Below are 25,224 nucleotides of genomic sequence, written 5' to 3' on the forward strand. Positions count from 1 at the left end.
TCCTTTGCTTGTAGCTGCATCATCCCCATGTCTGCCTCTGTACACCTGGGCTTCTCCCCGGATCTCTGGCCCACGGTAGGAACTGTCAGTCCTTGCCCCTCTCTCTCCCAGATATAGGAGTCAGTTACCTGCACAGCTCTGGGCCCTAATCCTCCTTCAGGGTAGTAAACGGGCAATCCACCTCTCTCTAAGAGAAAGGTCTAGTGATGAGAAACAGGTAGAATGCAAAAGGAGCTTAGATCACCCTGCACTGATTCTCAAGCAGCTTGCTGCCCTTCCTTCCCAAGGCTTCCTCCCAGGCTGCTTTGAACCCTGGGCTGTTTCCTTCTCCGACTTGAGCTTCCAGCATTCCCTCAGGTAGGGCCTACCCCAGGGGCCATTTCCTTCCTTGAAGCTCACAGATGCCTTAGGAAGGAAGGGAGCCCTGCATATCTGTGTGTCTGTCAGCGTTTGTGGCTACGGAACCCAGATCACACACTCCTTTCTGGCCAGAGTCTTCTCATCAGAATGGAACCTACGGCTTCATCGCAGCATGCAAGAAGGGACATGGAGTCCCCACCACTTCTCTGCGCCAATGCCTTCACCTGCCTTATCCCGGGTATTACTCTTAGCAGCTACCCTCCTGTGCAACAGAGTCTCCTGGAGGGCTTGCCTGGCCCCACTCCAGACTTTCCGATTCAGCAGCAGGTCAAGGGTGGGGCCTGAGACCTGCATTTCTCACAGGTTCCCAGGTGAGTTTGAGGTGGGCTGGTCCAGTTGACAATATTGTTCCAAGGCGAGCATCTAAGGTGGGTGTTATTAGCACCATAGTGTAAATGAGAAATGACAAGATTCAGAGAGGTAAAGGGATTGACCCCAAAAGCCTCACAGCTCAACCGGGTTGTAATCTCACCTGGATTATGACACCGGTCCCCAGCTGATCTTCCTTGTTTGTCATCAACCCCTAGCAGGTTAGCTGCCCCCACCTCAGGGCCTCTCATTCTGCTCCCACTAGGGGTCAAGCCCACAACAACCCCCGCCCTCACCCAGAGCCTCTGCCCCTACAGAGATGGAGGAGGCAACTACAGTGCCAGGTGGGAAGAATGCGTTCCTGTGAACTGAAGGGCCAGCCAGGAGTCCTGGAAATACACAGGAGGGGAGAATCAAGGCTGGTCTCATGGAATAAGGTCATTTGAGCTGAGTCCCGGAGGATGGCTAAGCGTCTAGGCTGGAGTCGACTTCAACATCGTTATGGGTCCTCCACCTTCTCAGTAAAGCCCCCTCCCATCCTACCATCCACCTCCCTCAACTCCCCCAAGGACAGAAAGGAGGGGGAAGGGAAGGGAGAATTGGAAGGAGGAGGGGGGAGCTGGAGCTGGAGGGAGGAGAGAAGAAGGGGAGGAGGGAGGAGAGAGGGAGGGGAGAAGGAGGAGAAGCGGGGAGGCTGGGTTTCAGCGCAGGGCAGCTACTGCTGCTACTGGGGTCACACCCAGGGCTCTGAGATGCAATGACTTTGCAGACAGCCCGGAAACCAGTGCAGGTCTGCATGACGGCTAGATGTTAAACGCAGCCCCGAGGCTCAAGTTGGGAAGCCATTCTTCAATTTCTAATAAAAACCCTGAAGTAGGGATGACACGCGATAGATCAACCATCCACCAGTCCCATCCCGGGATAATCTTTTCAATTATCTGCTTGCTCGTCTCCTAAGACGATCAGAAATGTGCAGGGGGGATGATGCCCGCCCTGACCAGGAGGCCTGAGTGGTGTTCAGCTGATGGGCCCTGCACACCTGGAAGGCCAGGCTGGTGGAGTCAGAAGGCAGCTGAGGAGGGAGGCGTCTGGGGACAAAAGGGCCTCAGTGAGTCAGGGACCAGGGACCCACCACAGGGCACCCCAGGAAAGAAGTCTCTGAGCCCCCACTGTGCTCCAGGTGCTAGAGACAGGGAGCCAGGCAAGGTCACTGCCTTCTTGGAGTCGGCCTCCCAGTGGGGTAGACAGACACCAGACATGGACCAGACAGGGTGTGAGGGAGACAGGCAGAGGGAGACCTGCAGAAGTGGCCCAGGAAGGCCTCTCTGAGGAGCTGAAACCTGAACTTCTCCAGTCACCTCTACCAACAAAGTGGAGTGACTTGGAGGAAGTTACTCAACATCTCTGGACCTGTGTGAAGGCTCTGCAAAGGGGAGGAGACAGCAGCACATGGGAGGGGCTGTGGAAGAGTGAGTTTGCTTCCCAATTGCTTCTTTGCTCACCTTTGCTGCCCAAATTCTACTCCCCCAAGAAGCTCCCCTTCTGCTATTGCTCCTCCCAAGAGCCTTCCCTGATTCCCAAGTGGAGCATCTCTGTGGTCCCCTCAGTACCTGGCCTTCCCTTCTTTGAAGTATCCTCCCTTTCTCTTATGCCTCAAGGGCATTTCCATTCATGTTTTTTCAGCCCTACAAGACTGAGAACTCCTTAGGGCCAGGGTCCTCATCTGACTTGACCCTGTGGGCCCTGCAGACCTAGAAAAGGAAATGGTTCAGAGTCTGTTGCCTGTTGCCCTGATGGGTGGATGGTTGGGCGGATACATGGATGGATGAATGATGGAAAGATAGATGGATGGGTGGATGATGGAGGGATGGATGGGTAAATAAATGATAGGATGGGTAGATGGATGGATGGATGGATGGGTGGATGATGGAGGGATGGATGGATAGATAAATGGGTGACAGGGTGGGTAGATGGACGGATGGATGAATGATGGAAGGATAGATGGATGGGTGGGTGATGGATGGATAGATAAATGGATGACAGGATGGGTGGGTGGATAAATAGATGATAGAGGGATGAATGGGTGGATGGCTGATAGGCTGGGTGGCTAAATGAGTGAGTGGGTGAATAAAAGTCAAGACTTGAGGAAATAAGAGGACTAGAATTAAGGACACTGGTGAAAGTGGCTTTGCAGAGGAGGAGGAATATTTCTTTCTCAAAGACAGGAGAAATTTTTTTCCAAGGAATACAAAGGGAAGTTGAGAAAACATCTTCCTTTTGCCCTTCATTTATTCAAACATTTGTTTGGCACTATGCTGGGTTCTAAAGAAATAGGGTTCAGGGCCAAACAGTGCAAGCAGCAAGTGAACAGGCAGTGACTACGTGCTGCGGTCAGCATTATTTGAGTGGAACATTCAGGAGGCTTTGGGGAAGAGCCACTCACCGCCCGCTGGTTGACACAAAGAAGGTTGCTAACAGGGCTCCCCATCGGCAGGTGATGGTGCTTTCTAAGCAGCCTCAGCTCTTGGCAGCGAGGTGGTTTGGCACCATTTCTTTGCCACCTCTGGCAAGCCTGCCCACGCCTGAGCCCCGACTCCAGAGCTGATGCCTGGCTTCCCTGGGGACCACCGTTTGGCAGAGGCTTACAGAGGCAGGGGGTTTCTTCAGCTGTTTGATCTACATGGGGGATGGAATTATTCTCCCTCATCTTGTGTCTGAGAAACAGGTAGTGCAGGAAGGTGTGGTGTCTTCCCCAAGGTCACCCAGCTGGAGAGCCCAGGGGCTGGAATTCACACCCAGGACAGCATGACCCAACCCCCTTGCCCTTCCCACCAGGCTGTGCCGCTCCTCTGCATGGATGTCCCGTCTCCGTTGCTAAGGGTAACCTCCCTCCCGGCCCAGCAGTCACCCCTCCTGGAGCGTGATTCTTGCACCTGACATCATAATCCTCTGTGACATCTTAATCAGCTCCCAGGCAACTGACAGTGCCCACGGGGAGCAGCCAGAGCAGCGGTATTAAGGCCCAGTGAGTCAGCATGGCTTGGACTGAGCCCACCTGCCCCGCCTCAGCCTTAACCCTTGCCTGCCCACCCCAATCCCTGGGGACAGTGGTTGGTTCTCGAGTCAGATCAATATTATTTCAGATCCAGGCTTTCCTACTGAATCTTTCCAAACATCAATGTCCTCATCTGTGAAATGGGTCTAAGAGCACCCATTGGCTATTGCACAAAATTGCACTGTGTCCCTTCAAGGCACTGTGGCACCCAGGGGCTGTGCGGTTGCCATCATTCCGCTCTGGGGTTACTGCTCTCAGAGCCCAGGTGTCCAGCAGCACCAGAGAGCTCCCCTGTACAGAGGAGGACACACACATCCTGCCGTGGACTGTACATGCCCCCTCCAAAGGCACTGAAGCCCTAACAGCCCAGCCCTGTGAAGGGGACCTTACTTGAAAACAGCATCTTTGCGGAAGCGATCAAGATGAAGTTGCATGTCATCCATAGGACTGCTGTCCTTGTAAAAACAGAGGAACTCGGACATATCCATAGGACTGCTGAATAGAGGAACTAGGACACAGACACAAAGAGGGAAGATGATGTGGAGACAGACAGAGAGGAGACAGAGCAGAGACGGGGGTGATGCAGCTGGAAGTTGAGGACTGCCAGCAACCACAAGGCCAGGAGGAGACAAAGCAGGATTGGACCCAGAGTCTTAGAGAAAGTGTAGCCCTGCCGACACCTTGATCTCCGGACCCAGAGTCTTAGAGAAAGTGTAGCCCTGCCGACACCTTGATCTCCGGCTTCTAGATTCTAGAACCCTGAGAAAACAAATTTCTGTCTTAAGCCCTGCCTTCTTGGTATCGATACTTTGTTACACTGCCCTAGGAAACAAACACCACATCCAAACAGGACAACTTCAAGTCGAAGTCTGCTGTTTGGTGCGGATACTGCTTTTCTGAGCGACCTTCAGCAAGTTGCCCAACCCGTTCTCTCAGAACCCGTGGGACCACAAGGCCACCTCGCAGGTCGGACTTGAAGAGCACGTGGCATCCAGTCTGTGAAGCACCAGCACAGTAGATGGGATTTCTGGTGCCATAGCGGGATTCCATAGCATTGACTTTTTCCTTTTAGGTTCTCTTTGGGAAGCCCTGAGTGGCCACTCAGGAGCTCCCCAGTAGCCAGGAGAAGGAGGCTGAGCGTCAAATCTCCTCTTTGAAGACCCCCATCCCACCCCAGGGGTTTGCACATGCACAGCAAACCCAGGCAGAGCAGGAGAGATAAGCCACTTGGATGGACCTTCATCTCCTCCTCGGGCTCATCTTCCTCCCTCTTTCCCTTTGATCTGGAGCCCCGCCCTCGCGGAGACCCAGCCTCTGGCTTGGGACTGTTCTGCCCAAGATGCACCAGCTGAGCAGAGGGAAACTGCCTCCCTCACCTTTGATGTCAGAGCACATGCGGGGAGGGTGCAATCGCGGGGGACTCTTAATGAGGGGCAGGGGCAAGGAGGCCAGGCAAAAGATTGGTTTCCTTTCCTTTTAGTTTCACAAGCCTCTGCAGTCTTTCCCTCGCTGCCCTGCTCCACCCACCCCCACCACAAAGTGACAACTTCCTCCTTTTTTGCGAAGTTCAAGTCCTGGCTCACCCTCCAGTAGCTGAATGACCTTGGGCAAGCTACCCCATCACGTCACCCCTCACCCTTTTGGCCACCCAGGAAATGCAGACCACAGCATGAACCCCACTCGGCCAGGAGGATTAAACGAGATCATGTATGAAAAGTCTGTACACCGTGAGTGTTTGGCAAGTTTCATGGTGGTAATTACTTCAAGAGTATCCTACGGGTGCCTGAGGTCAGAAGCAAACAGTCCACGGAGCTCCTTTCCTCAGATCACAGCCTCATGTTTGTCCCTCTGTTTTCCCATCTGTTGAATGAATGGGTTAATAGTCCCTGGGTGTAAAGCTCGTTGGGTGCAATAAGATAATTAAATCGCTTTACACAGAGCCAACATCATTTACTTCTCTGCCTTCCCTTCTCACCGCCCTTCTTTGCATCGTAACGGCAAAATCTTAATGTTAGTCTAGAAAATTCTTCTGAATTTGCCTTCCAAAATGGAAAGTCTACAGCACACCCTCACAGGCAACAAGAGGCTACAGAAGTCACTGCCCTGTCACAGTGGACTCTCAGGGAAGGCTTCTCCTCTCTGCACTCAGAAGGGAGAACCAACACGCCTGCCTGTGATCTGGGGAGAGGCGTGCTGGGTTGGCTTTTGTTTTTCTGGAACGGTTTATAAACAGGATAATGAGGGCTTGAGAAGGCAGCTTTAATGACTATTATTGCTGGGAAAACAGAGTCCATGGAAGGCCACACTGGCCCATGCCCTCCCCTGACCAGAAGCCCAGAGTGTCTGGGAACACCAGAGGGTAGGCAGGGTTGCCGCAGAGCCCTGGGGTCACCTTTTCGGTCTCCAAATGCTAAACAACCTGCCCTTTCCTCCCCCACCTGCCTCTGTCCTTCCTCTTCTTCCCACCTGGACTGGCTTATTCTCCACTCAGCATGCGCAAACGCTGTCCAGGACCCTGACTCTGAGCTAGAAACTGTCCTCAGGGCACCAAGGGGGTGCAAAGAACATGGGCTTGAAGGGATGCTCTCTCTGGATATCGGCCCAGCCAGGCCACTGTACCTCTTGGGACCCTGGCTTTCTCATCTAGTAAAGAGGCACAGCGGTGCCAACCTCCCAGGTTTGGAGCAGTCACCTCCTGGGGTCACTGTGATGGCAGAAATAAACTGCCAGATCACTCACTCCATCTCAACACATTTCATCCTTTCCCAGAATAACAAAGGGAGGGAGGTGGGGGTGGGGGGCGGGGGGCGGGGTGCGGGCAGAAAGCTGGAAAGGGTGGAGCTCGGAACTGAACCCACGGAGCAAACTACTAGAGACTGCTCAGGGTTCCAAAGGTGGCTTCCACCTGTGCTCCCCCACTCACCTTTCCCCCACCCACCACGTGAGCCAGGCCTGCTTTTACCTGGCAATCAGGCTTCGGGCTGGCTCTGGTTACTGGGAGGCCCCGAGGGGTCTGTTTAAACAAGTGTGTCTGAGCAGGAAAATCAAACAGACAGGGACCCTCTGGGGCAGCCGGGGGACCACCGAGGGTACCACGCCTGAACCCGATAAGCCCAGATCTATTTTCACTTAATTGGGCTGCTACCTAGGACCCACCATTGGATCAGATAGGAGGTCTCTGCAGGGATGGAAAGGGTGCCTTTCAGGTCGGGTTGGACTGGGAAGCCCAAGAGGGTTGGGGGCACCCCCGGCTGGGGAGGGGCCCTTTGAGAGTTTGTTCATTTCTGCAGGAACGGTTGGAGAGGAGGCTGTCCAGAAATATTTCTCTTCTTCTAGGAAGGCTGGGAAGCTCTTCTGGAAGGGCAGAGCCTCCGGATGGAACATGCATTGTCACATCCTCCCCGAATCCAGCAGTCCGCACAGTCGGTGTCGGAACACCCAGGGAGAAACAGGCAGCCAGGGAAGGTCCTGTAGGGTGAAGACGGGCAGCTGGCTAGGGGCACACCGCAGGACTTGGAGTCCACAGAGGGCCTTCTGAGCGACACCATGCGCCTGCTGTCAGATCTCTCTGGGCCTTGGCTTCTTCAGAGGAAGGGTAGCTTACTATTGTTCAGTCGCTCAGTCATGTCCGACTCTTTGTGATCCCATGAACTGCAGCACGCCAGGCCTCCCTGTCATTCACCATCTCCCAGAGTTTGCTCAGACTCATGTCCGTTGAGTCGGTGATGCCATCCAACCATCTCGTCCTCTGTTGTCCCCTTCTCCTGCTTTCAGCCTTTCCCAGCGTCAGGGTCTTTTCCAATGAGTCAGCTCTTCGCATCAGGTGGCCAAAGTTTTGCAGCTTCAACTTCAGCATCAGTCCTTCCAATGAATACTTAGGGTTGATTTCCTTTATGATCGACAGGTTTGATCTCCTTGCTGTTCAAAGGACTCTCAAGAATCTTCTCCAGCACCACAATTTGAAAGCATCAATTCTCCTGTGCTCAATCTTCTTTATAGTCCAACTCTCACATCTGTACATGACTACTAGGAAAACCATACTTTTGACTGTAGGAACCTTTGCCGGCAAAGTAATGTCTCTTTTTTAATATGCTGTCTAGGTTGGTCATAGCTTTTCTTCCAAGGAGCAAGCATCTTTTAATTTCATGGCTGCAGTCACCATCTGCAGTGATTCTGAGAACTCAACTTCAGGTTTAAACTTGGCAGGGCCAGCAACTAAGTGTTCTTTATATATATAATTTGTATTTATTTAGCTGCACCAGACCTTCATTGCATTATGTGGCATCTAGTTCCCTGACCAGGGAGTGTTTTTTAAAAGGCCATTCAAGAACTATTTGATCAGCATTGAGATGGACTGTTTTCACCCTTGAGCCCAGGGCTCAGGACTCTGGCCTTGATGTGTCTGGCCTGATGCTCTGGCCTGGCTCGTGCTGAAGATCTGACATTGCCTTCTGGTCATCCATTCACCTCTCCGCTGAAGTGTCCCCTCTATGCCTGGCCCTGTCCTAGTCCCGTGGGCCCACACAAGCTTGTTCTGGGGAGCCACCCCAGAGGGTACTCCCAGGGATCAGAGCTGGGCAGCTGGAAGCAGCAGGTGCTGTGAGTGGGCCAGGCTTTGCAGCCTGCTCTGCCCTTTCCCCACCAGGAAGTCCAGAACAGGGGTCTCTAGAGTGAGGTCCATCCGTGCAGTGAGGGGTCCCTGAGAATCCCCGGGGGGGCCGTGGGAAATCTTAGAACACCTTGTTTTTTGAGTTTTTGCTCATTGCTGTTGCTGTTTAGTCCATCAGTCGTGTTCTGCTCTTTGGCGACTCCATGGACTGTAGCCAGGCTCCTCAGTCCAGGGAATTCTCCAGGCAAGAATATTGGAGTGGGTTACCATTTCCTTCTCCAGGAGATCTTTCCCACCCAGGGACAGAACCTGTGTCTCCTGCACTGGCAGGTGGGTTCCTCACCACTGAGCCACCTAGCAAGCCTGTTTTTACTCATGTAAACTACTTTACTCCATTTTTCCCCTATGTGAAGTGCAGGTAGTTCAGTCGTGTCCAACTCTTTGCAACCCCATGCACTATACAGTCCATGGAATTCTCCAGGCCAGAATACTGGAGTGGGTAGCCTTTCCCTTCTCCAGGGGATCTTCCCAACCCAGGAATTGAACCCAGGTCTCCCGCATTGCGGGCAGATTCTTTACCAGCTGAGCCACAAGGGAAGCCCAAGAATACTGGAGCGGGTAGCCTATCCCTTCTCCAGGGGATCTTCCCAACCAACGAATCGAACCGGGGGTCTCCTGCATTGCAGGTAGATTCTTTACCAACTGAGCTATGAGGGAAGCCCTTCCCCTATGTAAACCAGGGTTAAAAACAGAGTTGCTGCCAAGATTCAAAGAATTAAGTCACCCTCAGAGCTCAGAAGAGTGCTTTGCAATAGTCATTGTTGTATTAACTATTATTACTATTAATAGGATTTAATGATTCCCCATCTTGGCATTTGTCTCCTCAGTTTTCCAGTTTCCTTGGATTCAGATCCTCCTCACACAATCTCAGGGAGGGCAGCAAAGAGGAGCTCAGGCGTCCATAACACGGATGCAGCAAGAGAGGTCCCGGCAGGGGGTCGTCATTCATCCGGCAATCCGCTCCAAAGCCCCGTGGCAAGTCCGTAGTACAGAGGGGCGTGGCGTGGCGAAGGGCGTGGCCCTAGAAGAAGTCGTGACCCTGCCCCTTCGAAGAGCTTCGGGAACCTGTAGGTCTGAGATTCCAGCCCGAAACCTGCTGGCAGTGGAGGAAAAGCAGAACGGAATCAAAGCCTCGGGCATTTACAACCTCCACAGCTCGTCTACCCCATGCAGAGGCTTCCCCTCCTCCCTACTTGCTTGGTGCAGCGGAAGTGCGCAGTGACACCGTTCCCAGTCCCGGTGTCCCCAGGCTCAGCTACGCGGCCCGTCACGTGCTACTTCAGTTGTCGTTTTTCTCATCTGGGAAGTAGGACTGCCACCTCGGGAGCTGTGATGATGCATTGAAAGCACCTAGCACAGAGGAGGTGCTCAGTCAAAGCGGGTCCCTCCAGCCTGCCTGGCTCCAAGAACCTAACCCTGCCTGGCCCAGGGTGCCAGAGCCCTGCTCCAGCCCTCACCGGAGAGGCGGGACAAACGCTCCCTGAACCTACCAGGGCCAGAGTGCGCCAGTGCGTGTGTGCTAAGTCGCTTCAGTCGTGTCCGACTCTGTGTGACCCTATGGACCGCACAGCCTGCCAGGCCCCTCTGTCCATGCGATTCTCCAGGCAAGAGGACTGGAGTGGGTTACCATGCCCTCCTCCAGGGGATCTTCCCCACCAGGGTTCTCTTACGTCTACCTGCATTGGCAGGCGGGTTCTTTACCACTACCGCCACCTGGGAAGCCCCGTTTGCAAATGAGTCCTCGCAAAGGGACAAGGTCTTCTGCAAGGTCGCAGAGATGCAAGCCACTGGGCGGGCACAGTTGGAACGTCCGGGGTTTCCTGACCTTCCTGAGGGCGGGGAAGGATGAGCACTGGGTAAGGGGCTGGGCTTCCCAGATGGCTCGGGGATAAAAGAACCCGCCTGCAAATGTAGGCCACACCGGTTCCATCCCTGTGTGGGAAGATCCTCTGGAGGAGGAAATGGGAGCCCACTCCAGTATTCTTTGCCTGAGAAATCCCATGGACAGAGGAACCTGGGGGGCTACAGTTCCTGGGGTCAAAAAAGAATTGGACACGACTTAGTGGCTGAACAACAACAAACGAGTTGGACAGCCTACATTTTAGTGCCAGTTCTGTCCGTTTCTAGCTCAGAGGCCAAAGGGAAATGACTCCTCTTTGGGTCTCAGTTTCCCCGCCAATGGAGCGTGTGTTCCGTAGCGCACTGATTGAGTGACTACTGCAGGCTGGAGGCTTTCCCGCCTGTGTCTCCCATAGCTCTCCGCCCTCCCCAGGAGGGCAGCGCCCAGCTCGTTTTAAATGACGGAGCAGCCCTCTTTCTTGCTCACCAGCAAGGATAGCGAGGTCCAAGGATCGCAAAGGCGGAAAGAGAACAGTGGAGGGCAGAGGCGGGTCATTGCCTTTCCCAGAAGGCGGAGGGTAGTAAGGGCCAGAGCGCAGGGACCTGGGGCGGCCGGGCCCCTCCGAGCCCTTAGGTCGGGTCCTGAATAGCCAGGAGGGAACTTGGAGCAGGGCTTCTCCCTACAAAACCTCCCCTCCCCAGTTCTCGATGGTTCTGGTGGGTTCCCCGGCCACTCCCGCCGCCTCCCCAGCGTGCTCTGCATTTGCTCCGTTTCCACCGTCAGTCCTGGGACGCTGGAGGTGAAGGACTCTGAGCGATACCTTGGAGGTCTGCTGAGTCTACTGGGTGCCCACGCTGGGCACCTTCTGGGCTCTACCACCTCCCTTTTCTATCCTTCCGAGGACCCTAGAAGGAGGGGACCTTGTAAGGTCCAGACGGGGAAACCGAGGCTCCGAAGAGAAACGACCAGCCTCGGGCAGGGGGTGGGAGCGCAGTACTAGGGCCCAGAGGAGCGTTTCCTGCCGCTCTCGAAGGTGCCAACTGCCGCTCCAGAAATGGGAAAGGAGCGGGCGGGGGAGGCGAGAAAGAGAAAACCTCGGAGAAGGGACAGACGGGGGAGAGGGCGGGAAGAGACTTGGTGATAGAAGGACCCAGAGACGGCAGAGAGGTGAAGAGATCGAGGTTCCCAGATCTCCCGGAAGAGACCAAGAGAGACACGCTTGAGGCAGAGACCCTCCTCCGAGACAGATGAGAGACACGGAGGGCGAGAAGGAGGACGCAGAGAAGGAAAAGTCAGGGACCCAAGACAAAGAGGAGCAGAGGTGGGAATCGCGGTGAGAAGGGGGCCCCGGAGCCTCCCAGAACACCTAGCCCCACCCAACCCTCATCCCCACTGCTCCTCTCCAGTCCCGGGGACCCTTCCTGGCCCTGGCGCGCTCGGCCCAGCCACTGTGGGGTGCCCGCCGCACTTGGGAGGACACTCCCTCAGCCCCACCCCCCACCCCCCACCCCCCACCTTCGACTGCTCTCTTTTCCCGTTTCAGCGCTGGCCTTCCTAGGCATCCCAACTCGCCTTCCATTCCACTTCGTATTTAGGTCCTTCAGGAGTCCCCGGATGGCAGAGGCTCTTCGGCTTCTCGGCATCGCTGTATCCAGGGCTGTTATCCTCCGCCATCCCCGTGGCTGAGTGTCTTTTTTGCGTGTGTCTGTTGATGACTGTCCTTGCCCATCTCCGCCCTGGTCTGGTTTCCCCGCTCAGCCTCTTTTCCCGGGTGGTCGAGCTGGGGGTGAAATATGAGGTTCCCCACCTGGAAGGTACCTTGGGCTACTTTCCATTCGAGGGGCAGGGCCACCCATGCCATCCCATGTTCTCCTGCAGGAGAGGAATTGGCAAGCCCAGAGGAAGGCTCCAGACACCCCCACACACACACCCTGGATGCCTCAGATGTGCTCAAAGCGCTGAGGACCTGCCACAGTGCGGCGGAGACCCGTGGTGTGGCCTCTTCCGGAGGGCCAACAGCGTTATCTGAGCTGAGGAACAGAGTACCCATTTTAAAACCGACAAATCGAGGCTCGGGGAAAAAAAAAGAGTCTTTGGCCTTTGGCTGGTGTATCAGCTTGCAGCCCAGATGTCTTTTCTCTGAGACACCTGAGATTCTCTACATTTAATAAATTCATGGGAAAACTGGACAGTTTTCAAAATTCAAGAAGGTGGTGGGCAGCGAGGAGGGGAGCCGCAGGAGAGAAGTGTAGTAAGTGATGGACCAAAACCCATTTCCCGGATTGAGGGAGGTGGTGCCATCAAATCCAGACAGCACCCTCTGGGTTTCAGAGCATCTCCTCTTTTGAAAGCTCCCTGAGAGAGACTGCCGCAGAGTGAAAAGAGTGGATTGGGGGCTCAGACCCACCCGTGTCCAGATCCTGGTGCCACTACCTGGCTGTGTGACCCTGGGCAAGATACTTAGCCTCTCTGATTCTATTCTCTCATCTGGAAAGAGTGAGAAAGCCTATAATAATACCTATCTCCCAAAGTAAAGAGGATTAAATCGGATAAAGTTGGTGAAACCTCTGACAAGAGTCCTGACACCCAGCTCAAAAAAAGTCAATTCTCTTCCTCCCATTCCTTCCAACCCCCTGCCCCCCCAGGCCCCTACCGGAACCGAGATGGGGCCCTCGTTGGGCAGAGCCTGGAGGTGGGGGGGAGGGTAGGGCGAACCTTCTTTAGCCCAGGGTGGGCAGAGCCAGGATGGAAGATGTTTGGTCGGCCCCTGGAGCCTCGGGGTCTGCCTGACATCTCTGGGCTTAAATAACCGTGCGCCTTTGTTATTCGTCGGCAGCAAAGTGGTTCGTTACGCCTGATTGGTCTAATTGCTTTGAAATGGGATATATTATCTATAATTATAGAGCTCTAGGAGGAGCCGGCCGGCCTCCGCTTTCATCTTCCCCAAGTGCACCCTCATGTCGCGATCACATTAATTTGGGCCATTTGAAAGAGGGGCCCACTCTCTCCCCCGCAGATCTACACCCCTCACCCTCTTCCGAATTTAAAGACACAGGGAAGCCCAGGCCTGATCCGGAGGAAATAAGCAAGGGGGGAGGGGATGGAAGGGCGGGAAGGGGAAGAAGCAGGGAGTCGGACTTGTCCATTTCTCTCTGGCGCCGGGTAAAATGCACTGCACTTGGGCAGTGGGGCCCACTTAAGCGGAGGAATAGCAAGAAGAAGAAAAAATTTTTTTTACAACCAGTTGTTGTTTTTTTTTTACTTCGAATTAAAAAGGGCACCAAAACTCTTAAAAGGCGTAAGTTCTGCCCAGGTCCCAGGCAAGCAGAAAGTTTTTTGCTCCGCATCTGTGCTGTGCGTATTCAGGCAATAGCTGAAGACTCCCTGGAGTTCTGAGCTGTCCAGTGTCTTTCTCGGGAAAGCTGTGAACTCTTCCCCAAGGATTCCATCAGTGACTCCCAGTTTCCCAAACCTCTGACTCCCAGCCGCTCACTTCTAGGCGACAGAGGCCAATAGGCGGGAGAACTGGGGTCGGGAGGCCCCCCTCCCCAGGTTGGGGGATCCCCTGGTCGTGCTTTCTGTCTACTTGTCAACCCCCCTCCATCCCCATGACAAAATACCTCCCCTCTCTCCCCCTCCATCGCCCTCCTGAAGATTGGTGAATTCCCACCAAAATAAATCGTTCCGGGTAATCGGTTTTCATAGCACATTCATTCTATTAAAGAGGACTGTTTGGGGCTCGCTAATTGCCGGGGGATCCCACTGAGCTGCACATTTTAAAAAAATGCACGCGGGACTCCTGGGTCGAGGCCACAAAATGCATTGGGAAACGGGGGAGGGGGCGTAAACAAAAACCCGACGGAGGTGACAACGAATGCTAGAAGTGAGGGAATCTTGCTGCGGGCTCTTCGAACTCGCCGCGCCAACACCCAGATAAAGACGGCGGTCTCTAAGACGGGATGCCTCGCCAAAGGAATCTTTGCCCACGGAGGGATGGGGGGAGCCTAAAAACACCACTTTTCCTCGGCCGACACACAGTCCTATAAAATAGGCGTGGGGGGGGGGTTGGGGGAGAGAAGGGGGAAGAACACCACCACCACCAGTTGCCCAGAGTGTGGCTGCAGGACAAGCCGTTTTCAGGATCCGAAACGCGGAGGTGCTCCCAGCTGGGGCGCGGGGAGTGTTTTAAGATGCCCCGGAACAAGGGGAGAAGGAGCGAGGCGGGAGGGGAGGGGAGCGGAGTGCGAGAGCATGGAAGCCGAACGCCAGTCCCCGAGCTTTATCTGCGGCGAGCCAGCCCTGCTTTTGCCAGGCATGAATTACAGCCCGGCTTTCTGGGCTGCCGCGGCCACGCCGAGAAATGCCGGCAGTAGAAGCTCCTGGGGGCTAGTGCTGGCGGCGAGATAACAGGCGCAGCCCCCTGGCTCTGTCAGCTCTTGGAACCCGCCAACCGGGAAATCCGAAAAGGCCCAGACAAAAAATCAACGCAGAGAAGGCGCTCTCTCACTGCCCTCAACATGTGCCCTTCCTTCCGCGGGAACCACACGCCCCGGGAGACAGATATTTTGTTCCTTTCCCCAAAGTCCCTTCTCTGAGACCGTGGGCAGCCCAGGGGCGGATCGGTGGAAGATCCCGGCGCGATTCCGAGCACGGATTCCACGTGGAATCCACCGCTCTGCACCCCTTTTCCTCCGCAGACATTCTTCCCGCCGTTTCCGAGCCAGAGGAGACACGAACCCAGGCCGAACCTAAAAAAAAAGAGAGGCCATGGGGTTCGGGCCGGGCTCGCGAAACCCAGGGGCCGGCGGCAGGGCCGTGGGCTGCGGGCGCAGGCGGTTTGCTCCCAGGAGGCGGGGGCGCGCGACTTCAAGGGCCCCTGCGCCGGCTGCTGCCTTTGATCGGGCCGCCGCTGGCGCCTAAAAACAACATCCTCGTCTGCCTATTAGGCGCGCTGAGGGATCGTGACAGATTGTTTATCCCCGCAATTAGCGATGCGGCCCTTCTCCCGCCGCCCGGCCGCCCAGCCCGCGGCCTGGCCTGGCTGCGCCCGCCGGACACAGATTTGAGCCCCCTCTGCGCCTCGCGCCTGCACTCTCAGGGTTCGAGCCCCAGCTCCGCCTTAAAGTCCTAAAGCAGGGTGGGGGGTGGTCTTATCTGGCGGACTCCAAGGGGGTACTCCTTTGAAGTTGTTTTTGCTGGTGTGCATTTTCTAGTGAGAAAGTTCTGAGATATAGCAGATTCTCAAAGTGATCTGGAAGCCAAACTTTTTGAGATGGGAGCTGAGGGCGGAACAAAAGCAAGTCCCAACAGAAAGTCGCACTGATCGATTTGAAAAGGTTGACCTAAACAGCCTAGGGGCCTCGGTTGTCTCTCCCTCTTGAACCCTAGTGCAGAATGACATTCCCGCGTGCCTGTCCCAGGGAGAGTTTAATTGGAAATGCGGGTGATAGAAGTTGGTCATCCCGACTGGGAGCATCGCTGAGTGTCAGTTCCTATAGTTCTAAAGTGGGAGTATATGGCCTTTTATCCTTATACCCTCAAGCAAACCTCCGGGGCCTAGGTTTCCCGGTCTGGAGGAAGGACTCTATTCTCCTGTCTCCCCCAGGGGTCCCGTGTCTTTAGAGAGGCCGCAACCGTGTGCCGCGTCTCCAGCTGGGCCAGACCCGAGCTGGAGGCCCTAAACCCTGCCCAGTGCTTGGGAGTGCAGGAGGTCTGCAGAGGCGGCGTAAATTTCACAGACGCAAGAATATTCCCTAATCCGCCTCAGGCCTTAACTTCGTGGAGCCTGCGGACTTCTGCGAGGCTGCCAATCTCCCCGGCGTTCGCATCCCGACCCCTCCCGCCAGACCCCGGACGCCTTCCAGGTAATAAAGTTCCCGCTCTAGTAATTCATTTTCCTTAATCTGGACGCCCCTAATCTACAGCTTTTATTGCGCCCAGTTAAAAGGCGAGGGAATTCGCTGTCCCTCCGCGGTCGGATAATTACCCCTAAATGGCCATAGCAGCCCCTTGTGTTTCCTGGAGATTAGAACCCCGCAGCCATCAATGGCGGGTGCCGGTGAGCCGCCAATCACTGCCGTCAGCTCCCCGGGAGCCGCCGGCCTGGGCCCCGGGATAAGAGACCATAAAGAGGAGGCGCAGAAAACCACGGAGCCACGATCCGAGTTTGTGTAGATTTTACGTCTCCGCACACCGCCCCCCGCAACTCATGTTCCCCTCTTCTTTTAAACAGCAGAAATAAAAATCACGTTTCCTCCGAAATTGGCGGAATGAAAGTTCTCATACCCAGCGTGGAGAATCCGTCCCTGGAAATGTCCTCATTTCTTCGCCCTCTCTCCCAAATGTGCCTGCACACCTCCCTAACCCCCCAAGATCAGCGATCCAGAGATGGGGACGTAGTACTGTTTCTGCGGACACGCGATCGAGGTCACGTTAAGGCCAGGTCAGTGTTTTGGGTCGTTTCTGTTGGTTTTATATTCAGTAAGTTCTTTATCAAAATGACTGCTTTCTTCCCCCAGCCGGTAGCCAGTATAGGTGTTGTAATCCCACCCCACCCCCGCCCGAAAGTTCACAGCGAGAAACTCGATTATGCATTCCAGATAACATAATGCATTCTTATTCTTAACAGCCGTAGCACCACGTGAACGTGGCTTCTTAGGCAAACTTCAGTCCAGCACTTCGAAGACAAAGGCCCACTTTTACGCAGAGGTAAAGTTTTGGAGATTGAAACAGAAGAAAATGAAGGTGTTTAAAGAAGAAATTAATGTTATGTCTTTCTACTATAATATATAAGCCTGCAGGTTTTTTTTTTAAACACTATAAAAAGAATATACAAGAAATGACTTCAACTCCAATTATCGTGGTAAAGAGGGGAACCATCCTCCACTATCCACTAGGGAGAAACACACACAAGCAACTGACACAACAGAAAGGTAAGGGGGGAGGTAGGAGAGAGAAACAGGAAAGGAATAGAGAAAAAAAAGGAGAAGTTGGAAAGAAGAGAAATAAGGGAAAGGGAGGAAGGGGGCAGAGCAGAAGAGAAGCACAGAGCACAAGGGGAAGTCCCCCAGGAACACAGAAAAACAAGAGACCCAGGGGAACCCACACAGGGACAGGCGGCACGGGCTGGGGCTCGGAGGAAGGTTTCTCCGGCGCCCACTCCCCTCCTCTGCCCTCCTGGGGCCCGGGCCCAGCCCCACGCGCGCCGAGGCCCAGCGCGCCTCGGGGCAAGTCCGCCCGAGCGGGGCCCAATGGATCGCGGGGGACCCGCCCCCTCGCGCGCTGATTGGCCGCCGCCGCGCTGGCCTCGCCTTATTAACAAGTTCTCTGGGGAGCTGCGGCCCGACCCGGAGCCGGCTGGTGCGCCCGAGAACTCCGCCTGCGCGGCGGCGCCAGCGGATAACCAGGCCCGGAGCGCCGGAGCTGGCCTTCTGGGGAGGGGCGGGAAGCGCGCGCGGGAGATCCCGCCCGGCCAGGGCCCCGGACGCTCCCAGAGGCCGGCCGCGCTCCCAGCCCGCCCGAAGCTCATGCCCGGCGGCTGGCCCGAGCTGCGGCTGGAGGAGGGGCCCGGCTCTGCATGGCCCCGGCTGCTGACATGACTTCTTTGCCACTCGGTGTCAAAGTGGAGGACTCCGCCTTCGGCAAGCCGGCGGGGGGCGGCGGGGGCCAGACCCCCAGCACCACCGCGGCCACGGCGGCCGCCATGGGCGCAGACGAGGAGGGGGCCAAGCCCAAAGTGTCCCCTTCGCTCCTGCCCTTCAGCGTGGAGGCGCTCATGGCCGATCACAGGAAGCCCGGGGCCAAGGACAGCGTCCTGGCGGCCTCCGAGGGTGCACAGGCGGCGGGCGGCTCCGCACAGCCTCTAGGTGCCCGGCCCGGGTCGTTGGGCGCCCCGGATGCGCCGTCCTCGCCGCGGCCGCTCGGCCATTTCTCGGTGGGAGGACTCCTCAAACTGCCAGAAGATGCGCTCGTCAAAGCCGAGAGCCCCGAGAAACCCGAGAGGACCCCGTGGATGCAGAATCCCCGCTTCTCCCCGCCCCCGGCCAGTGAGTAGCCAGAACCCAGGCGGCAGGGGGAGGGGGCCGGCGGGGTGTGGGACCCGAGGGCGCCAGGCAGTGCTCCGGCGCCTGTTTGTCTCCGGCGTCTGCGTACCTGTGGCCGGGTACCTGGAGCCGGTGCTGCAGATGGGTGGTCAGTGAGCACGGCGGGGGGGGTGGGGTGGGGGTGGGGAGTCGACCCCTTTCCCCACTCCCACCCAGGAAGAGGGTTCGAGGCCTGGCCCAGGCCCAGTTCTCGGTCCACCTTCTGGGGATCCTCGCCTTGTCCAGGCGACGCTGCGGGTAGGGGTTCACTTGTAGAACACGGGTGTCTGGGCACCTTCTCCTCGGGCCCTTACCGAAGGACCCCAGGAGTCTCGGCTGGCTCCTCTATCAGACTCTAAGCCCTGTTACTTCGTCGTTACCGCAACGGGTGGGTTCGAAGGGTGCGGGACATCCTTCCAGAGCGCAGAGTTTCACTTTCTCATCGTGGAAGCCTACTGCGCCCCTCTCCCCTTCTCCGCATCCACCCACCAGGGTATTTCTTTGCCCACTGTGTTTCCGAAGCTCTTGCGAAATTCCCCTCTCCCCCGCCCCTTTCGTGTTTCAGGTAGATACTTGGTGCTCAGGGTGGATGGATCATTTAAGGGGAGGAGGCGAGACGCTCAGGTTCCAGTGGAGGGGGCGGGGCACCAAGTCAATTAGTGGGAGGCGCCCCCTGCAACACTCTCGGGAGCTCCCAAATGTCTCGGGCTGGGTCGTGGAAGCAGACTCCAGCCGCCAAAGGCGCCTTCGGGGTCGTTCCGAGGCCTCGCGGCCCCCGGGCTTCTCTGCCCAGCGAACACACTCGGAGATATTTCAGGAGCACGGGAAATTCCCAAGTTTTCCTCGTTTCCTCCGATTATTTGGTGCGGCATAATAGCAACCCGAATTCAATGGCGTGATGCTGAGGAATGATTTTTATCGGAGGATTAAACGTCTTTGAAAGGCCAGCCCCTCCCTGGGCCTAATGGCCGGAGAAGGTGGCCTAGCGCTGGGCTGTTAACTACTCCGAAGGGTGTGACGTTGCCCTCGGCGCCCGCCCCTCGGGTGGCCCGGCGGAAAGCGAGTCGGGGGCCAACTGCTTCCCGGACTCTCAATGGTCTCGACCAGGGAAGAAGGGGGGATGTTAACACCAGTTTTTTCGTTTGACTCACATCCTGGTGGCCTGAGAGCCCAAAGGATCATTTTGTTGTTGTTGTTGTTAAAGCATTCCAAAAAGAAAATTGCATAATTAGGCAAAACCCGCCTGGTGAAAACATTCTCTCGATTTGAATTCATTTCTCCCCCAGTGAAGCTGCTGCTTAGGCAAAGCGTCCCTTCCAGGACTTAAGAATTCTTTCCGGCCTGGGTCCTGACCCAAAGTCGACGTGATCTCTGTTGTCCTGGGAAAAACTGTGTTCCACGTTTTTAACTGGGGCCAAAGCTGCTGGGTGTGGCAGGCGTTGACTCGCCCAGCCGACCCTGTCCGGGCTGGCGTGAGCCCTCTGCCAAGGTGTTCACTCACCGCCCATCCTTGAGGGTATATTTTGAAGCCATAAGAAAAGCCCCAGCTGGGCACTAGCAGCGTTGATCTCTGTGGACTGGGGCACTGGTCGAGAAGAAGCCATTGCATTCTGCCCATAACACTCACCTATGAGAGACACCAGAGGCCAAGGAGCTGGGCGTGGAACAGGCCTAGAACACAACTGAAACAGTCATAAGAAGCAGCCCCGTTAAAAGCAAGCCCCAGACTGTGGCACTTTTTTATATTTGAGATTTGGCCATGCTGTGACATTCGTGACATCCGGGGTTGCTCCACCTCTGGTCAGCGAGGCCGGAGCTTAGAATAGTCACTAAGTCGTGCCGGACTCTTTGCGACCCCATGGACCGCACTGTTATAAGTGAAAGACTGGGATTGGGAGATCTGGATTTTCAGCCACAGAACGGCCTATCCCCGGGCGCTAAGCACTTAGTGGGCACAGATCATAAATGTTTAGCCAACGCCTAAAATTAAATGTTATCTCGGGTGCAGGGCCTCTTTTTGCGCATTTCACCTTCCTGTTAATATCCACCCGTCCCAACGTGAGTGGTGGTGGGAGGAGGCCTTCTTAAGCAGCCACTTAGATTTAAGGGCTGTTTGCCTCTTCCCAGTTACATCGGACTTTGAACGCGGCTGAGCTTTACCTAGAAGTTTCGTCTCCTCATTTGCAAAAGGTAGACAGGAAGACAGGAACGTCTACCTTGTGGGTCTGCGGTGGGAGCTGGAGAAGACATTTTCCAAGTGCCTCTCCAGGCGGGCGCCTGGCGCCAAGGTGCTCAACGCAGATGAATAGCGGGCGTTGTTATTGATTATTATTCCCACTTCGGGGCGGATGGCGCGCCACTTTCTCAACCCTCTGCATTTCTCTCTCTCGGCCCCTCAGGGCGGCTGAGCCCTCCGGCCTGCACCCTGCGCAAGCACAAGACCAACCGCAAGCCGCGGACGCCCTTCACCACCGCCCAGCTGCTGGCGCTGGAGCGCAAGTTCCGCCAGAAGCAGTACCTGTCCATCGCCGAGCGCGCCGAGTTCTCCAGCTCTCTCAGCCTCACCGAGACGCAGGTGAAGATCTGGTTTCAGAACCGCCGCGCCAAGGCCAAGAGACTGCAGGAGGCTGAGCTGGAGAAGCTGAAGATGGCCGCTAAACCCATGTTGCCCCCCGCAGCCTTCGGCCTCTCCTTCCCACTCGGAGGCCCTGCCGCCGTAGCAGCCGCCGCGGGTGCCTCGCTCTACGGAGCCTCTGGCCCTTTCCAGCGCGCCGCGCTGCCCGTGGCGCCTGTGGGACTCTACACAGCCCATGTCGGCTACAGTATGTACCACCTGACATAGAAGGCCCAGGGTTGCCTACCTAGGGTGCCAGCCGATCCCTCCAGCAAGCAACAGGAGCCTTCCCATGAGGTGCTCCCCTGTTCAGCACCGCTTGGCACCTTCTCTTTAACCCCCACACAGCTCTGGTTTGTCCTCCGTTGCTCCCAAAGTTCACTCTCTGAAGTCTGATTCCCTCCCCAAAGTGGCTGGGAGGGTCCCCTGACGCTCTTCTAGAAGCTAGATCTACCCCTTCGAGTTACAGATGGGGGAACTGAGGCCAGAGAGGTTTCCAAAGGTATCCACAGTCCCCAGCAGAGTTAGTGGTTGGACCAGAACTAGAGGCCGTGCCTCCTGCGTGGCTGCCTCCTGTCCTAACACCTGGCAGGAAAAAGCACAGAGAAAATTCATGTTTGAAGATTTTGGAAATAAGAACAGTTGGGGAGAAAGAGAAGAACTTTGCAGGCGAGGCAGATCCCGGGTCTTGCCACAGGAAAACTTTAAAAGAACTTCAACAGTAAAACATTTGCTTTTTGGGGGGTGGGGGGGAATGATACACAGATGCGTGACAAAGGTAGGTTGAAGGGACCTCTCTCTTACCAGTACCAGAAAGAAATTGTAAAATAAAAATTAAAACCTTCTGTTTCTATTTAACAGTACATTTGGGTGGCTCTCAAGATTCCCTTTGGAAGGGATTGTTGTAATATACTGTATATTTGAAATTTTATTATCATTTATATTATAGCTATATTTGTTAAATAAATTAATTTTAAGCTACAAGAAATTATCTCCTCATTCGTTTAGTCTTTTAATTTTAGTCCTTGCCATCTCTTCACATGTACAGTTGCTTTTCAGTTTGGTAGTCGTTTGGCGCCAGCAACTTTTCAAAGGTGACAACAATATTCAGGGACAGAGGGGGTTGCCTTTTTGAACACACAGGACAGATCTGCCTTAGCAAAGTCAAGTGGAGAATTGAAGCAATTACCTTGGATAATTAGGCTCAATTTTCCAATTCACTTTAAGCTGAAATCGACACTTGTTCAGGCGACCCATAACCAACTCTTTCTTTTTTTCTCCCCTTTTAACCCGTCTATGAAAACAAAGAGAATCACCCAAATGGTTTGATGACTGCAGACAGCTAATCTAGACAATTCCCACCCCCGCAAACCTGTTTTTCCCACAGGAGGCCAGGTGGGGGATGGAGAGGCATCGCTTCCCTTCTCTTAAATCACCCCGCCGCTGTTGCCAGTGTAGACGCGGTTTGAGGAACTAATTTTGAGGCTGCCAGAATGTGAGTGCCTTCACACTCCCTATCACGACCCCTTAAAAAAAATTGTTTGCTGAAAACACAGGGCGACCATACACTAAGCACCTTGGTGTGTCCTTTGCATGAGCTTTGCCTACAAATTGGGTTTCTCTTTTATATAGTAGGTTATATTCAGGCTACCAGGAGACTATATATGAACAAGCGCCAAGTTTAGCCTTCCGGGGACAATTCTGCTAGCATGTTGAAGGCAGAAAAGGATCTCTAGTAAATAAAGCCTACTATGTTCCAGGAGGCGCTCTGTTCTCTTTTGAGTTGGGGGCTCTGACTTAATTCTCACCATATCTGGGCCCCCCTCCCCCCCACTTCCACCTCTGTCGGGCCGTGGGGGCGTCTCCAAATTCCACGACGGGGCAGCCCTGGGCAGCCTTTGCGAGGAGGAAGCCAGGAGACTAAGGGCTGTCAGAACCCGAAGTACCTGACGTTGGACACGGGGAGGACGTCTCTGCAGATAAGAGACCGGCGTAAGATGTGGAGAGGAATCCTGGGGCACACTACGCGGTTTCTAGCCCCAGGGGAGGTTGGCCTCAGAATTCCGAGAGCGTCGCGGGGTGGCTCGCAGGCACCCCGGGGGGCTCTCAGCCGGTGCCAGGGAGTTCTGAGGTACCCTGCGTCTTGGATCCTTCGGATCTCCGTAGCCCTGACAAAGGCTCTGTTCCGCGCTGGGGCTACAGTCTGAACTTGTCACCACTCCCTTCCCTAAGAAAAGAAAGTTCCAATGATCAGGCAGTCGAGGCGGGGGGTGGGGGTGGGGGTCCCGGCCTCTGGGCTAACAAGCATGGCCCGAGTTGGTCCTCTTCATCCCCAAGAGAGGGGAGTGATATCTAAAAATGTCTCAAGAGTCCGGCGCCCACGCGGCCCCTTAAAAGCCCCTAGGTACATCACTCTTTCTTGCAGACACGGAAAGAATGTTTACCCCCTATATAAACTCAGCATCGCGCGGGACACTCGGGCTTCCACAAATCTGGGTTCCTTTCTGAAACTCCCCTGGCCCTCTCCTATATTGGGGGTTTGTACTGAACTTGAAGTCAGAGAAACCCATTAGTTGATGCCAGCCCTGGCACTTCCTAGCCGCCTGACTCTGCGTAGGGAAGATCACTCTTTCTATTCCTCAGTTTTCTCATCTGCGAAATGGGCCTGGGAATCCTTCCCTTGCCCCCGGAATTTTGGGGACGTGTAAAAGAGCCCCTGAGCGGGAGGGCGCCCCGGTTATGCCGAGCAGATCTGAATCTTCCTAGCTCATGGTGTGTCGGCCACATCAGAATGTTTTCCACGCGTGTGGGAGAGGGGAATGGCAGGGCGGGATCGGGTGTCTCCCGCGGCCGGAGCTCACGGGCCTCCTGGCTCTTCGAAACTTGGCAATTTAGGGTCGAGGCAAACTTAGAGCTACATAATTGCAGTAATGAGCAACGGCTCGAGCTCGGCGGACGCGCAGAGGCTCCAGCCTGGCGGTAGCTGCAGGCGAGGCGGGCGCGCCCCCTTCCCCCACTCAGAGCCTCAGCCCGTTTGGAATCGGCCGCCGCCCTGCGACCCCCGCCCGCGCCCGCCTGCGCGCGCGCCCCAGCACTGCTGCGGGCCTTGGGTCCCTGTTTCCTTCCACTCCTATGTCCTCTGTTTTCCCCATTTTTGTTTTCTTTCGTTCAGCCCCTTCTCTGCACTGCTTTTTGTTTCCGGATTTCCTCCGTCGATAGGGATTGCACACATAAGGTGCTCAATAAATGGTTGCTGGATCAGTACGGCGCTCTGCTCTGGGGTGAGGACCTGAGACAGATTCAGCCGGGTCCGGCGGGAATTCGAGGCGAGGCTGGGGCACTGCCTATCGACCAGCCCAGCCCTTGGAACGCAGTTGCTTGTTTGTAAGTGAGGACGGAGCGGGCTGGGGTTCCCGCGTCTGGTCCTTTACGGATCAATTTCCTTCCCCGGCAGGAAACTTGGCATCAATCACAACGGAGTTGCCACCTAACTCATTTAGAGATTGTGATGGAGGAGGAGCCAGCACTTAACGAAGCCTACTTGTGTGCTGAAGTTCTGGAGCGCACCACCTTCCCCAAGCCTCCCAACAAATTTAGATTTTGAAGTGTGTGTGTGTGTGTTTTAAACAAGGATCCAGAGAGGTTACGCGGTTTTCCCAAGGTCACACAGCCAGTAAAGGGGAGAGCAGGGATTCCGACGCAGATTCCACTCGGGGATCCACGCTTTTCCGGTACTGCCCGGCTGGCTCCCTTTCGTTGAGGGTCCCAGAGTGCCGGGCCAGCAATTTGGGTCTGGGGAAACCCGCCGCTCAGAACTCGTGCCTTAGCTCTCCGAATTTAACTCCTGCTAGCCCTGACCTCAGGCTGTTCCCTTGGGGAACAGGAGGGACACTTCACCTGCCCTGCACAATGTATGTGAAGGCGTTTTCGTTGTGTTGGGGAGGAGACAGGAAAAAGTCTCGGTCTGCAAAAACTCCGCTTCTGACCGCTCTGGCGAGACCAAAGCCCGTGGCGTGGAAGCCCGCGGGGAACTGAGATTACGGGGCGGCGGGGGACCTGGGACGCTCCTACGTCTGGGTGCAGGTCGGCGGGGCCTGGGCGGTCAGGGACCTGCGAGGCTGGAGAGGGGCTGGAGAGCGCGCGCTAAGAGCGCCTGGCACTAGGGCTCCTTTCTCCGCTCGCTGACCCGCGGCCGAAGGCCCAGCCCGCGCAGGAGACCCAGTGAAGACAGTTACG

General features: G+C 55.5%; 1 protein-coding gene and 1 long non-coding RNA gene across 2 annotated transcripts; both read left to right on the forward strand.

Moving 5' to 3' along the window:
• The first annotated feature begins 3,732 nt into the window (after positions 1 to 3,732).
• On the forward strand, positions 3,733 to 12,480 carry LOC145505991 (uncharacterized). The gene is made up of 5 exons (XR_014053448.1): positions 3,733 to 4,750; positions 4,857 to 5,511; positions 7,121 to 8,723; positions 9,281 to 11,614; positions 11,889 to 12,480. It is a non-coding gene; the product is annotated as an uncharacterized LOC145505991 (long non-coding RNA).
• Positions 12,481 to 17,636: 5,156 nt separating this feature from the next.
• On the forward strand, positions 17,637 to 21,976 carry MSX1 (msh homeobox 1). The gene is made up of 2 exons (XM_081500202.1): positions 17,637 to 18,338; positions 20,774 to 21,976. Exons 1-2 carry the CDS (start codon positions 17,870 to 17,872, stop codon positions 21,214 to 21,216), a joined length of 912 nt encoding a protein of 303 aa, XP_081356328.1. The 5' UTR covers positions 17,637 to 17,869; the 3' UTR covers positions 21,217 to 21,976.
• Positions 21,977 to 25,224: the final 3,248 nt, after the last annotated feature.

Source organism: Giraffa tippelskirchi, chromosome 1 (assembly GCF_054371585.1).
Source record: "Giraffa tippelskirchi isolate mGirTip1 chromosome 1, T2T-mGirTip1v1.2.pri, whole genome shotgun sequence".
In the NCBI taxonomy this organism is placed as follows: domain Eukaryota; kingdom Metazoa; phylum Chordata; class Mammalia; order Artiodactyla; family Giraffidae; genus Giraffa; species Giraffa tippelskirchi.

Excerpts from the sequence above, each read along its gene's own strand:
- MSX1 (XM_081500202.1), top strand. The coding sequence starts at position 17,870 with ATGGCCCCGGCTGCTGACATGACTTCTTTGCCACTCGGTGTCAAAGTG. Across the intron at positions 18,339-20,773 it reads CTTCTCCCCGCCCCCGGCCA|GGCGGCTGAGCCCTCCGGCC; the intron begins GTGAGTAGCCAG and ends TCGGCCCCTCAG.